General features: G+C 38.8%; 1 protein-coding gene across 1 annotated transcript in view; it reads left to right on the forward strand.

Moving 5' to 3' along the window:
• The first annotated feature begins 1,463 nt into the window (after nucleotides 1-1,463).
• HCRTR2 (hypocretin receptor 2) overlaps nucleotides 1,464-17,591 on the forward strand; it is a 116,311-nt gene continuing 100,183 nt past the window's right edge. Inside the window, exon 1 of the mRNA XM_060021350.1 lies at nucleotides 1,464-1,686. Coding sequence (XP_059877333.1) covers nucleotides 1,464-1,686 — 223 coding nt within the window. The remainder of the gene's footprint in view (nucleotides 1,687-17,591) is intronic.

Below are 17,591 nucleotides of genomic sequence, written 5' to 3' on the forward strand. Positions count from 1 at the left end.
AGGAAGCATGGAAGTGGGTGGGGGGAATTGTGATGCTTATGTGAAGGATTGTCACGTAGAGGATTTACTGCATGTAGCACCAAGATGCAAACTAGGAATTGGGGCTAAAAGACTGAGAAAGACAGATGTCAGTTTAAGACCTTATTTTAATGTAAAGAAGAGTTTTCTAACCTCTAGAGAAGTCCCATGATGGTGGAGGGAGTGAATTGTGGTCACAGCCAAACTAGGTGCAAACACATGAACAATATTATCAGAAGGCTTCTAATATTAAGCTGAAGTTTAGGCTAGATGATTCCAAGGCCCTTCCCATGTCCAGGATTGTAATCAATCAAATACAATGCTCCTATCATGGTTATTGAAAGTGAAAGGGTCATGAACTCACACTCTAACAAATCCCAAAATGTTATCCTTAGAGACAAAATCAAGCCATGAGAGAACAGCAGGTGACATCAGTCCTGAGTCGATGAGAAGAAAGACCAGCGTGGTGTGGGCTTCCCCAGAGAGAGCCCCTCTTCTTGTGTACATCCTACTGAGAATCTGTTTAACGCTGTGAGGTATGTCAGTGCCACCTCTGCTGGACAACATTAACTATGATCACATTTTTTACCCTTAGTGTCCTTCAAGGATTTGCTGCTGTATTTCACATGACACTTGCTGTTGCAAATACAAATTCCAGCCATATATATATATATATATATAATCTCTTTCTCCAGTTTGGGAAGAGGGGAGGAGGAGAGGAGGAGATGCCTTAAAGATTCATCAAGTACTAGCTGAGTTAAGTTGGCAAAGCCAAGCAAATGTTAAATGACTTGCCTGAAATGACTTTTGCATCGTCCTGCTTGAGGAACACAGTGGCTGCCCCTCATTACTTTGTATTTACCTGTCCCAGACAAAAGCATCTGCAAATCCTATATTAATCCTATGTTGCCAGGCTTGTCATGTGCACAGACCTACACAAGTCTGTGTTTACAGAAACTGCACTTGAGAAGTGCAGGAACAAAAAAGAAGTAGAAAAGAGGGAGATGGAACCCACGGATAAACAGGTTAATATCATTTTCACGACTTTTTTTTTTTTTTTCCTTCTTCAGCCCCAGCTCTCCCGGGTGCGGGAAGAGGCTGTGGGCTGCGAACTCCGCGCTGGAATGAGGAGTCGTTGAGCCCTAGCCGCGGTAGCAGCTTCCCCTCCCGGTGTCCCTGCTGCAGCCTCTGGTGCCCAGTCCCTGGATGCTCAGCCTACTCCTCGCCTCCCGGTGCAACATCGCCTGCAGACACAGCCCCGCCGGCGGACTAGTTGCCCGGCGGGCGGGAGACTCGGAGGCATTGGCTCCGTAACTTTTCACGTCATTTTCTGCTCCTGAGCCCCTGGTCGCCTGTCCGCGCCTCCTCACGCCGCAGACCGCGGCGCCCATGGGGCAGGGGCCGAGCCGCTTGCAGCACTGAGCCGACCCGGACTGGAGCCCGTGATGTCCGGCACCAAACTGGAGGACTCCCCGCCTTGTCGCAACTGGTCATCTGCTCCGGAGCTGAATGCAACTCAAGAGCCCTTTTTAAACCCCACCGACTATGACGACGAGGAATTCCTGCGGTACCTGTGGAGGGAATACCTCCACCCCAAAGAATACGAGTGGGTCCTGATCGCCGGCTACATCATCGTGTTCGTGGTGGCTCTCATTGGGAACGTCCTGGGTGAGTGTCCGCCGGGCAGCCCCAGGTAGGGGCTGCCAAGTCCTCGCGCCCCCGGCTGCCAAGACCCCTCCTCCCCCCAGGGATGCACACAAAGAGGTGGCTGCTCTCGGGGTGGGGTTATATTTTTTTAAAAAGTTTTCTGATTTTACGAACCAGGACCGAGCCCTGGAATGGTAATCCCTTTTTCTGCAGGGAGCCGCATTGCCTTTGGGAGCACCAAGGTTCCAAGCGCGGGGAAAGGGACAGAGGCAGGGCTCTCCAGGTGGATTTGATGGAGTGTGGGGGAATTAGTCATCCTTTTGTGTAACGTGGACGAGTGTTTCGGGGGTGGGGAGAGGTCAGGCTGGCAGGATGAGAAGCTGTGCCCCTTCGGAGCAAGCTCTCCTGGGCTGTGGAAATCACAAAGGATTTGTGAGCCCGGTACAAGTGCCCTTTGGCGAGGGGTTGAGGCTGAGTCCAGAGGCGGTAATGAAAGGGCAAGAAGTGGGAGCAGAGGCAAAGCAGGGAGGTGCACTCATGCAAGGAAGCTGAATTAAACAGGAGCCAAGCCGGGAGCGAGCAAGGAGGAGGGGCCTCTGAGAAAAGTACCAAGGAAATCGCAATCATTCATCCCTCCATCCATTCATTCATTTATCCACTGTACCCATGTATTTTCCAGAGCATGCTTGTTTCCAGGCTCGGGAAATATTTGCAGCTGATTTCTTTTTTTCCAAAGACTAGACCAAGCTTTGTGCTAGGTTCTCACTATTTGTCGCTGTCTAGGTTGGTATGCAAGCATAAATTTCCTCTCCCACTCCCCACCTCTGCACAATTTCTGAGGGTTGAAGAAGCGGTGCCGTGGCTAGATGGTGGCTGTGGTGATGGAGTTTATTAGGGCAGCTGGGAAATCGACTTAAAAAACAAAAAACAGGGGCTTTGGAAGGGAGGGACGATTGAACATAAATTGTGAATGGAAGGAGCGTGCACCTAGATGAATGGAGAGTAGGAGGCGTTTAAATGCAGAGGGCAGTGTGGAAGGAATCTCTGTGGAAAATGACAGGAGATGGGGGGGGGGCTAGGAGAAGATGCTCTAGATTTTCAGTTACAAAAAGGGGGAGAAGATGAGCGAGGTGGAATAGGCTGGGAGGTGTTGAAGTCCAAAGTAGAGACTTTGTAGCTGCAGTGGAGGATGATAAGAGAATTATCAGGCTCTCAGCGCTAGCCTGATTTTTACCTTCTCTCCCCATATGTGTCAGTCTGGGTAAGAAGCAGTCACAGTAGTCCCTTGACAATTCAGGAGGCAGAATAGTTGGTAGTATGTGACTGAAAGGCATTCCTGAGAGAGCTGGTAGAATATTATTTGACAAGAAAGATAAGAATCCTCTGAGAACTTTAGTTGGCTCTGTCTGTATATTTTTTCAGGCTATTTTAACGTTGTTGCAGTTTTTTAAAGGCAAACATAAAGGAAATGTTTTGATGAGGCAGAAAATGTGAAAGGTGGAAATACACATGGTTAGGACCAGTTGTAAGGTTAAGTCTGTTAATCATAATGATTTTCTTGTTTCCCTTCTCCTTGTCATCCATGCTTAGAGTTACAATAATTAAGATACATGGCTACTAGCATAGCAACATTTCACTGCATTATGCTAATACTTAATGATAAATGAATAATCAAAATTGAACATCTATGAATACCTACTCTGTGCCAGACTCCTTCCCATACACTCTCTCACTTAACCTCAGAGTAACCCACATTTGACAGAAGAAGCAAGACTTAGAGAAATAAAATGACTTATTAAGGAACATCATTCAGATTCAGTTCCATTTCTTCTGACCTCAGGTCCAGAATTCTTCACTGATATTCCACTCTAGATTTAGAAAGCATACAGAGAATTAATTCTTTTCTCCCAGTGTCTGCAAGCCTATTAAATGTATTTCCTTTTCTCCCTTGCATCTATGTCCACTATTAATAAATTACCATGAGGGGTTAATGGTTCTGTGATTCTCTCCAACAAAAACCCACTGAGGGAGGAATGTTATTGCATTGCAGTAAAATTTTGACGTGTTTTTCAGGAATAGCTACAAATCATAATTATTTTCCTTCCCTAATTTTATTTTAGGCTTAACCTCTGTGATAAAATTTGCTCCTTTTTGCTGTTATTTTATTCTGGCTTGCACAGACCTGTGATGCATGGTTTTCATATTCTAATTGCATAGTTTAGGGGTGCATGTTTGCTAGCCTGAGGAGTGCTTTAGTCTCAGGAAAGAAACATCTCTAGAGTAGATGTTTCATAATGTCAAGTGAGAGAGCACTGTCCACAGCCCCAAGTGCTGAAATGTCCAATTTTATTCAACTTAAAAAAAAAAAAAAGATATACTCAAAGCTCTTTGTTTTCATGAAACTGACAGCTGTTTTCCTCAGAAATGAATGACACTGAAATCCTCTCTGGCTGAACTGAAACCCATATTCTTTATGGACGTATTCCCTGAAAGTTGATGAGGTTCAAGTTTGACATTTAAACAAATAAGCAGTGTCATTACTCACAGACAACTTCCTGCTCTTTTAAGTCACTGTCAAATTTGCAAAACAGATTAGATTGAGAATTGCTTTTTTGCCCCCCTGGTATGTCATTTTATGCAGAGAATGGCAGGACAAGAAATCACATTATTCATGCAAGATAAAAGAGTCAACATTGGGTATGAAGGTGAAATACCACCATGTAAGCAGTGGATGTAATCACTGACCCTTCAGGACCACTTACCACTTGTACTTTCATGTAACTAACTACTTGGAAAATCTCAACCTTCTTGAACTTACAAATATAGTGTAATCAGTTAGCAGTCATTACTCCCACAATGTCCTTTTGTGAGCAGAATGACAAGGTCTTGATCATACCTACCTATTTTTCTGCTCTCCATGGTGCCTCTCTCATTATATACCCTCCCCATTATCAGATGCTTCTTTCCCAAGCTAGAAAGCAGTTTATTGGAAAAAATGTTGACAAAAGTCATTCAAAATAAGGCAAAAAATTACTCTACATGCAATTTCATGATTATATGCATCCTAATAAAAACATATACATGTCTAATTATAGAATTTTAAATCCTAGGAAGAAAGATGGGACAGGTTCTTTCTGGAAGCAGTGTTTTTCCAGTATCTTCAAAATTATGTCACATATAACCTATTCCTAAGGATGTCTTGTACTTTAGACAAGTAGATGCATTCAGTTATTTGACCAGTACATTTTGAGCAATGTTATGTTTTTAAAATTAATGTGTGTAGGGGGAAAGTGTTCTTGGGGACACTCAAGGGAATATGTTTGATGTCATTCCTACTATTCCTTGAGTAGAAACTGGATGGAGAGATGGGTTCTAGTCAGTTCAAGTGTTAAACATCTGGAGGAAATGAGCAATTCTCTGCTTCTCTTACTTCCATTTTCAAATATATGATTTTCACCTGGAATGCTTCTATCTTCCCTGTTGTCATCTTCATATGAAAAAATGAGGAGAACAGTCAACAAATGACATCAGTCCAACTGTGTTTCTCACCTCTTATGTGGCATTAGCAAGTTAACAAACTCTCTGAGCCTGTTTTTTCCAACTGAAAATTATGGTTAATAATGCCTGCCTTGACTCACAGACACAGAGAATAGACTTGTGGTTGCCAAGGGGGAGAGGTGGGGAGGGAGGGATGGATTATTGGGAGTTTGGGGTTAGCAGATGCAAACTATTATATAGAGAATGGATAGACAACAAGGTCCTACTGTACAGCACATGGAACTATATTCAATATCTTGTGATAAACCATAGTGGAAAAGAATATGAAAAAGAATATCTATATGTCTATAACAGAATCACTTTGCTGTACAGCAGAAATAAATACAACATTGTAAATCAACTATACTTGAATCAAATAAATTGAAAAAATAAATCCTGCCTTATAGAAATCCTATGAGGATATATATATGAGCATCCTCTACAGAGATATTTAGAGGGGTGTACACAAATATATACATTTTTTTCTTTTCTTGACACAGTAGACACTAAATGCCAATTTCTATCCCTTCATTCCCACTATGGAAATCTCTCCTTGGTGTGATTGGTAGCCATCCTGTTCCTCCACGGCCAATCTGTAGCTCTGTAGCTCTTTATGGCCTCTACTCTGGCATTTTTCTAATTGAGTGTTTTCATAAAAGCTGTTAGTGACATGGTGTTGGCACCTGTTACTCTTCTTTTCCATACCAGCTCCACCCTCCCACACCAATTAGATGTTTAGTGCATCATACTGACTACTTAACATTGCCTTCCCACCTCTATGTGAAAGTCATTCCTAACCATCATGATGATTGTCTCTCTTTCTCTCAGTTTACATTTCCCTGCTCTAGGTTCTATTAACTCAAGAGTTTCTGAAACGTTAGCTGGCCAGTCTATCACTACTAATGTTTTAAACAGCGTGCCCGTACACACACACAGAGATAATATGTTGATTTAACTCAGTTAAAGCACACTACCCATTAATAAATATATCTAATAAGAGTTAAACTAAACTGGGTAAGTGGGATGGGGGGAATACCTGTAATTGGATTGCTTCTTACAGAGCTAATCATATGCCCCAGACATGACAATGGCAGAGTCGCAAGTTCCCGCTGCTCCTAAGTCTGAGACCTTTCTTCTCTACTTGTCCCAAAGCCCATCTCAGCTCTGTGGGTCTTTTAAAACCCACTCTTTCATACACAGGAAGCAGAAAGAGGTTAGAGATAATACATTACTGATCTCTGCCAAGACCCGATAGAAGTCATGAACAGTAACCGTAAAAGGTAAGGTTAGCCACTAAGCTTTAAACTTGTATGATTTTAGTTACAGAATGCAAAGCATGCTTACCTGAATAAGAGTTAAACTGACACCTCCACCTTTCTAACAAATCATAGCCACTTAGTTTTACCAGGTAAAATAAATCATGTTTTTGACTTGAACAGAATCTCAGGGATAACTTTTTAAATGGCTCTCTCATAGATAACAGCAACATTTACCATGGGAAGACAATAATGAAATAACATGTGCTACTGATAATTTAAATGGAATGGGTTTTTTCTATATTTGAAAAAAATTGAGGAAAGTGAAATAAATGAAAATGTTACCAATGTATAAGACAGGCTAAATCTAACATACAAATACATGAAGTTTTATAAAATTTTTATTAGGGCATACATATGTGTTTTATATGTTTACATGAATTTTTATTAATTCATGTTTCAGAACGTATTTGCAAATCATTACGTACTACAGTTACATTAACATTACAAAGTCCCTGAATTCTTACTCATCTCCTCAGATTTCAGGAGTATCCATCACTGGTGTTATTTCACTGGTGAGAGATGACCTTTCCATCCTTCTTCTTGTAGAATTCTGACATACCCCCCAACCTTAGGGATGCTGGCTCTGTTGAATAACGTCTCACTGGTGAGGTCCAGTTAATGACATGTGATGGGTGAAACAAAGGGTAGTTATTCGTCTGCAACTCCTCTTCTAGCTGCAAAGGAAAATGAAGAATATTTATGGAGTACTATATGCCAGGTCTTGGAAGCTACGTTCCACGATGAATATATATATTTCCTTGATGCCTCATGACAAACTTATAACAAGGAGATTAATAGCTTTGATTTACAAATGAGAAACATGAAATTCAAAAAGCTATTTTAACTAGTTCCAAAGTTTAGTCAGACTGTAAGTATCAGCACTAGGTTTCTAATACAGAGTTATCTGGTTCCATGGTCCACCTGTGTCATCCTGACTCTGTCCCATGCTTCTAATCCTGACCAAGAAAAAGGAAAGAAAAGAGAGAATGGGAATGTTACCGAGGTGTGCCCTCCAGACGATCTATGGAGCTGTGCTGGCCAGTTGCCATGCTATTCCTTTGATTGACTATAGTCCTTCAGCTTGGAGGATGAGCTCATTTGATAAGTTAATCAAGGTCAGGCTAGGGTTACTTTACAAGAGAAAATTTCAAGGTAAAAATAGATGTTGTCAAAAAGGTTTTTGCCTGTTCAGGGGGGTGACTCTCTGGATAAACGTTAGATAATTGTGGCCAAGGATTATTTTGTTACTGAAGGTGCTGTCTTTAGAGACCATTAAAGACTGAGGACCTAAACATTTACTATCTCAGATAATCTAAAGATTGTTTTGTTCCTCCTTTGGCTTTCAAACCTACTCACACATTTCTTTTTATCTTTCTCTGATGGAATTAATGTTAACTTTTTAAAAAAATCATAAGTTTCTATTGATTTGACTGCATAGGTCAATCTTTATATCACATAATAGTGCTCCTGGAGCACAATGGTATTTTATATGTCCAAAGAGGCATTACCCATAACACCATAAATGAAATGAACTTTAGACACTGACAGTGGAACAGTTTGAGAGGCTATCAGATGAAATACATGATGTATATGACCAGTCTTTTGGATAGCTGACTCTTAGGACTGAATTTATTGATTTCATCTTTATTCCCAATGAGAGATCATCTCTTGACCAAGTAAATGGGTTGGATATATATTTAAATACCATTAAATTTTTTTCCATTTGAACTGTTTCCCCATAAACAAAAAATCAAAACTATTCAGAATAAATATGTACTCTATTCTTGAAAGTATTTTTGGATTACTATCATTGAGTCTTTTCCAGTAATTTGCTTTCGATATCACATACATATGAACAATGTTTAATGTTTACATATTATTTTACTCTTCAGAAGACATTGTTACATACATTGCCTCATTTATTCTTCAGAACAATCTAATGAGGTAGGTTGTATTTAGTGTAAAAATTTATGTGCCTGAAATGATTTGAAATCAATTTAAAAGAAAAGTTTGACTGCATAGAAATATCCAGGGATTATGTGTCTGCTTTGGAAAACCTTACCAGTGTCCTGTATTCCAAGAAGTCAGGATAAGAATATTAACTCCCTTTGTCTGACCTTCGGCTACAATGTCTTTGGTACCTGATTTTGTCAACATTCTGAGTACAGATGCACATTAACCAGATTTACAAAATTGGCACATAAGAAAATAAATAAATCCAATATTTTAATTTAAAATAAGAAGTTACTTCTTTTTTTTTTTGATGTCTTATCTTTTTTTCTTCATTTTTAATGGAGTATAATTGCTTTACAATGTTGTGTTAGTTTCTGCTGTACAACAAAGTGAATCAGCTATATGTATACATATACACCCATATCCCCTCCCTCTTAAGCCTCCCTCCCACCCTCCCCATCCCACCCTCTAGGTCATCACAAAGCATCAAGCTGGTCTCCCTGTGCTATGCAGGAGCTTCCCACTAGCTATCTATTTTACATTTGGTAGTGTATATATGTCAGTGCTACTCTCTCACTTCGTCCCAGCTTCCCTTTCCCTGCCCCGTATCCTCAAGTCCGTTCTCTATGTCTGTGTCTTTATTACTGCCCTGCCACTAGGTTCATCAGTACTGTTTTTTTAGACTCCATATACATGCGTTAGCATACAGTATTTGTTTTTCTCTTTCTGACTTACTTCACTCTGTATGACAGACTCTAGGTCCATCCACCTCATTACAAAGAACTCAATTTCTTTCCACTTTATGGCTGAGTAATATTCCATTGTATATATGTGCCATACCTTCTTTATCCATTCATCTGTCGATGGACACTTAAGTTGCTTCCATGTCCTGGCTATTGTAAATAGTCCTGCAATGAACAGTGTGGTACATTACTCTTTTCGAATTATGGTTTTCTCGGGGTATATATCCAGTAGTGGGATTGCTGGGTTGTATGGTAGTTCTATTTGTAGTTTTTTTAGGAACCTCCATACTGTTCTCCATAGTGGTTGTATCAATTTAAATTCCAACCAAAAGTACAAGAGGGTTCCCTTTTCTGCACACCCTCTCCAGCATTTATTGTTCTAGATTTTTTAATGATGGCCATTCTGACTGGTGTTAGGTAATACCTCATTGTGGTTTTGATTTACATTTCTCTAATGATTAGTGATGCTGAGCAGCTTTTCATGTGTTTGTTGGCCATCTGTATGTCTTCCTTGGAAAAAATGCCTTTTTAGGTCTCCCACCCATTTTTGGATTGGGCTGGGTTCTTTTGACCTTGAGCTGCATGAGCTGCTTCTATATTTTGTAGATTAATCCTTTGTTACTTTCTTCATTTGCAAATATTTTCTCCCATTCTCAGGGTTATCTTTTTGTCTGGTTTATGGTTTGCTTTACTGTACAAGAGCTTTTAAGTTTCATTAGGTCCCATTAGTTATTGTTGTTTTTATTTTCATTTCTCTAGGAGGTGAGCCAAAAAGGATCTTGCTGTGATTTATGTCAAAGAGTGTTCTTCCTATGTTTTCCTCTAAGAGTTTTATAGTGTGTGGCCTTACATTTGGGTCTTTAAACCATTCTGAGTTTATTTTTGTGTATGGTGTTAGGGTGTGTTCTAATTTCATTCTTTTACATGTATCTATCCATGTTTCCCAGCACCACTTATTGAAGAGGCTGTTTTTTCTCCATTGTATATTCTTGCTTCCTCTGTCAAAGATAAGGTGACCATATGTGTGTGGGTTTATCCCTGGCCTTTCTATCCTGTTCCATTTGTCTATATTTCTGTTTTTGTGCCAGTAACATACTGTCTTGGTTACTGTAGCTTTGTAGTGTAGTCTGAAGTCCAGGAGCCCGATTCCTCCGCTTCATTTTTCTTTCTCAAGATTTCTTTGACTATTTGGGGTTCTTTGTGTTTCCATGCAAATTGTGAATTTTTTTGTTCTAGTTCTGTGAAAAATGTCATTAGTAAGTTGAAAGGGATTGCATTGAATTGGTAGATTGCTTTGGGTAGTGTAGTCATTTTCACAATGTTGATTCTTCCAATCCAAGAACATGGTATGTCTCTCCATCTGTTTGTATTGCCTTTACTTCTTTCATCACTGTCTTATAGTTTTCTGCATACAGGTCTTTCACCTCCTTAGGTAGGTTTATTCCTAAGTATTTTATTCTTTTTGTTGCAATGTTAAATGGGAGTGTTTCCTTAATTTCACTTTCGGGTTTTTTGTTGTTAGAGTATAAAAATGCCAGAGATTTTGTATCCTGCTACTCTATCAAATTCACTGATTAGCTCTAGTAGTTTTCTGTTGACATCTTTAGGATTTTCTCTGTATAGTATCATGTCATCTGCAAACAGTGACAGTATTACTTCTTCTTTTCCAATTTCAATTCCTTTTATTTCTTTTTCTTCTTTGACTGCTGTAGCTAAAACTTCCAAAACTATGTTGAATAACAGTGGTGAGTGTGGGCAACCTTGTCTTTTTCCTGATCTTAGAAGAAATGGTTTCAGTTTTTAACCATTGAGAATGATGTTGGCTCTGGGTTTGTCTTATATGGCCTTTATTACGTTGATATAGGTTCCCTGTATGTGCACTTTCTGGAGAGTTTTTATCAAAAATAGGTGTTCAATTTTGTCAAAAGTTTTTTCTGCATCTGTTGAGATGATCGTATGCTTTTTATTCTTCAACTTGTCAATGCGGTGTATCACATTGATTGATATGTGTATATTGAAGAAACCTTGCATTCCTGGGATAAACCACACTTGATCGTGGGGTATGATCCTTTTAATGTGCTGTTGGATTCTGTTTGCTAATATTTTGTTGAGGATTTTTGCATCTATGTTCATCAGTGACACTGGCCTGTAATTTTCTTTTTTTGTGATACCTTTTTTCTGGTTTTGATATCAGGGTGATAGTGGTCTTGTAGAAAGAGTTTCAGTGTGTTCCTCCCTCTGATACACTTTGGAAGAGTTTGAGAAGAATGGGTGTTAACTCTTCTCTAAATGTTTGATAGAATTCTCCTGTGAAGCCATATGATCCTGGGCTTTTGTTTGTTGGAAGGTTTTTAATCACAGTTTCAATTTCAGTGCTTGTGATTGGTCTGTTTATATTTTCTCTTTCTTCATGGTTCAGTCTTGGAAGGTTGTGCATTTCTAAGAATTTGTCCATTTCTTCCAGGTTGCCCATTTATTGTCATATAGTTGCTTGTAGTAGTCTCTCATGATCCTTTGAATTTCTGCAGTATCAGTTATTACTTCTCCTTTTTCCTTTCTAATCCTCTTGAGTTGAGTCTTCTCCCTTTTTTTCCTGATGAGTCTGGGTAATGGTTTATCATTTTTGTTTATCTCCTTAAAGAACCATCTTTTAGTTTTATTGATCTTTGCTATTGTTTCATTCATTTCTTTTTCATTTATTTCTTATCCGATCTTTATAATTTTCTTCCTTCTGTTAACTTTGGGCTTTTTTTGTTCTTCTTTCTCTAATTGATTGACCAACAGCAGTTCTCACTCCTGGCCTTTTCCCCAATCCCCACACTCCAGCTCCCAGCCCCCTTGCATAACTGTGAACACACATCCCAGTCCAGGGCACAGAGAGCCACAGTACAGACGGTCGGTGTATTTCTCACTCTTTCCCATCTGCTACCAATTTGCTGCTTCACCCTCTTCTGACAGCCTCAAATGCTTCCCTTCTGTCCCAATCGATTCCCCCGTCAGAGAGGGAGTTTCCCCGAATTCGGGAATCTCTCCTCTACTTTAGCTCCCCTGCCCTGTCCTGTCCTGCTTCCTTTCCTCCTCCTTCTCCCTTCTTTTTTCCATCCTACCCAGTTATGCAGGGATCTTTACAGTTCTTTCCGGTGTCCAAGGTCTTCAGCTTGTTTTCAGCCAGTCTTCTGTGAGAATTGTTGCATCTATAGATGTATTCCTGATGCATGCATGGAGAGAGATGAACTCCATGTCCTCATATTCCGCCACCATCTTGAATCCCCCAAGAAGTTAATCTTAAAAGTCACAGAACACTTGAAGCTCTTTCAATCTTCACTGTCTCTTTCTGTAGACATAACTATGTGAAGAGCTTTATTGTTCTGAAAAGGTAGGCTGTGCTATAGTGGCAAATAAACCCTAAATGTTCATTGGCTTAGCATCACAGAAGTTTATTTCTTGTCTATTTGACATCTAATTGACATCTAATGTGGGTTGGAGAGTCCATTGTATCTCAAGGTCCAGATGTCCTTTCTGTTCATGGACCACCTTAACATGCAGCCTCTGTGAAACAAGCCTCCACGATGGGTCTCAGTGTCCCCCACTGCCTGGTATTCACACCCTATTTAGTTCCTTTCCATATCATGCCAGAAGTGGTCTATAGCAGCATACAGTAACATATAGCAGAAGTGATAGTATGTTACTTTCAAAATTATATTATAAAAGATTACAGCTTCTGCCTTGAGTTCCCACTCTCTTGCTCTTGGATTTCTTGCTCTGGAGAAAGTAAGTTTCCTTGTTGAGAGCAACCCACATGGTGAGGAATTAAAATATCCAGCCTACCACCATAGAGGAAATGTAGCCTGCTAACAACCACATGTGTGATCTTAGAAGCAAATCCTTTGGCCAGAAAGAGTCTTGTTATGATGCCAACAGCACCCTCCCCTGCCCCCACCAGCTTGACTTAATGACAGGCTCTGAGACAGAATTATCTAGTTAAGTTTCTCGCAGTTCCTGAAGAGGATTTAGAAGTGATGAGATAAATGTTTGTTGTTTTATTTTTTTTCAATTTGGGGATAAGTCATTTTACAGCCTCTAACGTTGTCATGGCTGGAGAGGAGTGAACTGGGAAATATATACTGGCTCTTAACTACGTTTGCCAAAAAGCAACACGTGTCTGTCATGCCCATAATCATTTGACCAAAACCAATCTCATTGTATCAGCTTAACTACAAGTGGGGTTGGAAAGTATAAGGGAACACTGTCTCTGTCACAGGAATCAGACAATAGTTAAAAGTATTTTTAACTACCATAGTCTCAGAACAAGGGAATTTAGAGGAATCAAGCATTTAATGGCATAAGACTAAGATAATCTGATAGATATTTCCATTTCACACTTTGGATCTCTGCTAATAGAAGTAACTTATAATATTGGAAGAGTTTGTGCCAATTACTGGAATAAGAATCCAGGGAACAAAGATAATGGAAACCAAGGAACCTATACTTTAGGTGAAGAGACAAACATAACAGATAATTTCAATATAATATGTCAAATACCCTGATAGATGAGTTATAAGATGTAGTGGAAGCATATAAGGACACTTAGTTCCATTGAGGGGATTAGAGAGAGATTCAGGAGAAGATGACTCCTAAATGGAGTTTTAATGCATGAATGCAAGTCACACAGGTGAGGAAAATAGAGCAAGGTGTTCTAGGCAGAGGAAACAACTAGAGCAAAATCAAAGAGGCGTGAAATAGCATAGGCCATGCAGAGAATGTTAAGCAATTGGGTAAGTGCAGAAGAGGACAGTCTAGGGATGGAACTGAGGCATTAGATAGGGTCTTAGCTGGCTCTGACACTGCAGCTGAAAGGGAGCCCTTCTAAGACTTTAAGGAGCGTGCTGTCATTGGGAGACTCAGGACGGTTTTCACACTGGAGTTTGTGCCCTGTTTGGGGCTCACTTAATCAAGCCTACTTTAATGAAAAAAAACTGATAAGAAAAGGCAATCAAAATTCTTCTAGGAGGCTTTCCACGTGCTGCATGAGGGAGAAAAGGAGAAAGTGAGAAAATGAAAACAAAGAAATAGAGAAAAGAAGCGAAAGAAAGAAGATTAAAATATAGGAAAAAGTGTTACTGTGTTTGCTTTGCTGAATAATTAAATTTGAGAAGAAATTTCTCTTTAAAATGTTTTTTCATATTTCTTTTCTGAAAGATGCACCTAGTCTCACGTGTCATAGCTCTATTAATATTTTCCAATATTCTATATAGTTTTTCACTAAAATTGTTTTTGTATTAACCTATTTTTGGGGTTTCAATGGGTCACTATGCTCCTAGCCATCCATCACTTGAAACTAGATCATATTTTGGCCTCACACTAAAACCCAAAAGATGACAAATTTGAGATCTTATGGAAATTTTTTCATATTTTCCAACTAAATCCCCAAATTTCTACTCCAGATTTCCTGCAAGCTTCTAAATATGCTCATTTGAAAATTTATCTTATATGGCAGTTTTATCATTCCAATAATAATTGAAGGTATTACATTGACCCCAGGTCAGCCTTTAGGGAATTACCATAAGCATGTCTCTGCAAGTTCACATGGTAATGCATCAAAATTTCTAAAACTGTGGTTACTTTAAAAACTTTTGTTTGCTATTCCTAACTCACAAGGGGAATACAGCACTGCTGAAAAATTGTAATATCCTTTTCTAGATTTTCGGTGAGTTTTTATTCCTACTTGGTGACACTAAGATGAATTTATAAAGCACATGGTTTACAACCATGTGGTTGATTTTATTATTATAAAATCATAATTGGGGTCAGAAAACCACTGTCTATAGTAATTAATTTCATAAATTCAGAATAAATTTGATGCGTCATATACTTCGGTAGAGAACCATATTGCTTATAAATACCATTTTGAGGCCAACTTGTCTTTCTTAAAATGTGTAGATTGTGCTAATCTTTCTGGGACGGAAGTAGAGAGATGTGGTTATGTGCTTATGAAGCCATTTTGTCATTGGGTGAAACTGAGTCAACATTTCATTGTGAAAAAAATAGCTAAAACTTAATCTCTCCAATTAGAATACTTAATACAAAAATTCCCCAAGTTTAGAAAGCTGAAAAACAAATACATTAACAAATCTCACCAGCTGGTACAGGAAAAGAACTTCATAATTGTTGGGACATTTATGTGCTGGGGCTTGATTTATATTTCAGCCACAGGGAAGCCTAGAAAGCTTTGCTCTTTGAAATCATCAGAGATGGTGATGGTGACTCATAGATTCCTGAAAGTCAGTAAGATTATCCTAGTTCATAAATTTATGTGTTTTTCTTCCCCAGGCATAATGAACATTGCAATCGGTCACTGACAGGAAGCCAAACTATCTCAGTGGAAAAGGGGAAAATAAGAATTTAAGAAGTTAAAAACACATAAATAAAAACATGTGCACACTCATGCACACACACACACACATTTTGGAGATTGCATTACCTGAATAATATGATTTTAATGCACACTAGCTTTTCATGCAGGATTAAGAAGCTACCTTCCAAACTTTAAAAATGCCGAAAAAGAAACTGGATATAAGGCCTTGACTTTCCCAAAGTCAAGAGATATTTTCAACTATTCCCTGAGTGAATGAACTAGACTTTAGGAAAGCCAAAATGATAAATACACTAGAGATGAGGATGTCCTTGAATTAACATCCATGTAAGAAGGAGCACCCCTTAGGTGATTGATCTTTGTAGCAAAATCTATATTCTTCAAACAGACTGAATATATTCCTGCTTTAGCATCTTCACACTCTCTAATCCCCTCTGGCCCTCTCCTGGCTGGTTCCTGCTCAGCTCACATTGTCACATATTCAGAGACAGTCTCTGAGGAGGCCAGTCTGAATCTCTACCCTCTATGTTAGCAGCCCATTTTGTTTCTCTCATAGAACTTATTACTATTAGAAATTATATTGTTGGTTTGTTTTTTAATTTTACTACTGTCTCCCTTAAGTAACATATAAGTTCCAAGACAGTAGTTCCTTTATTTTTTGTTTTTGCAGGTGCATCCTCAGCTTCTAGAACAGTGCCGGGCTTACAGCAATGTTTTGCTACTAAATGAATTTAAGTGTTAGATTTCCACCAGGAGGAATACTTTAGATATAAGCACATTTTTTAAATTAGGCATTTGTAGGCTTTAAATTTCTTCTATATAAAATCTTAAAATAAAACCTCAATAATTTGAATCATGTTTGTGATAACTTTTTTCAATATCTTAAACAACACACACATTAAAATAAATATATAGTCACTAAAGTAATGATTATGGGAGACCATTTGTAAAATCTCTCCTCAGCACTGTAATCCCCTTGACTTTACCAGGAAACTATTTTGCTCTTCTCTTGAAGAGCAAATGAGATTTACAAACTGTGGCAGCTATTTTTTTTCTTCAAGGAAGTTACATAAATATGCTTCCAAATAACATGCTATATTCCTGAAATTACTGAGAACATATAATGTATAAAACTCTTACTTAAGCCTTCTTTGTTTCAAAGTGATTCTTAGTTGTTTTCTATGTTTTTATAGATGTCTAAGGAAATATTTGACCATTTGTGTCCCAGATGGGATAAGAGAGCTGAGACTGAATTTTATCACGACCCCATACTTTCTGCAAAAATAAAAGGGCGAAACATATCTCCACATGAGCCCAGTATGATTCAGGAATGCCCACAGAGTCTCAGCTTTAGGAATCCTTTGTCATTTTTCCCCACTGCCAGTGACAAAATACTGTGCAGACAATTGAAAAAAATATATTTTCAGGTGGAGCCCAAGAGCAATGTTGGTAATAATTGGAGAGTTCTAGACACTTCTTTTAATGGGGAATAAGAGAAACAATAAACATATTGACTAATTCTGGTCCTCAATTTCCTGAACTATCAATCAAATTATAAATTTTTGAAAAATAAAAGTACAGTCTTGCCCAGAGATGGGAGGCATTGCTAATTCTAGCAGACATGTAACCAGTTAAAAGAATATTATCAATATTTCTCATTATCGTGAATCAACTGAATTACAGTAGAATTTACATGTTAGGCTTTTTGGGAGTTGTTATATTTCCATAATTACCTAACTCCTCAAGAGCAGTATTTGTCATCCACCGTCTAAATAGCTCCTATAACAACCTGTGTGATAGGGCTATTATTCACTCCTTTTCCCAGGTAGTGGAATTTAGTACTAGAGAGCTGTTATTGTGTTAGGGGTTTGAATAGATTTACATGTTATCACTTGACCTCTCCCTTCCTGAACTGTAAGTAAATATAATGTTCTCCATTTCCATTCTTCCATTGCTAGTTTATCCATGCTAGTGTGCATAGCAAGTTTAAAAAAAGGTGTG

This window comes from Delphinus delphis, chromosome 10 (assembly GCF_949987515.2).
Source record: "Delphinus delphis chromosome 10, mDelDel1.2, whole genome shotgun sequence".
Lineage (NCBI taxonomy): Eukaryota > Metazoa > Chordata > Mammalia > Artiodactyla > Delphinidae > Delphinus > Delphinus delphis.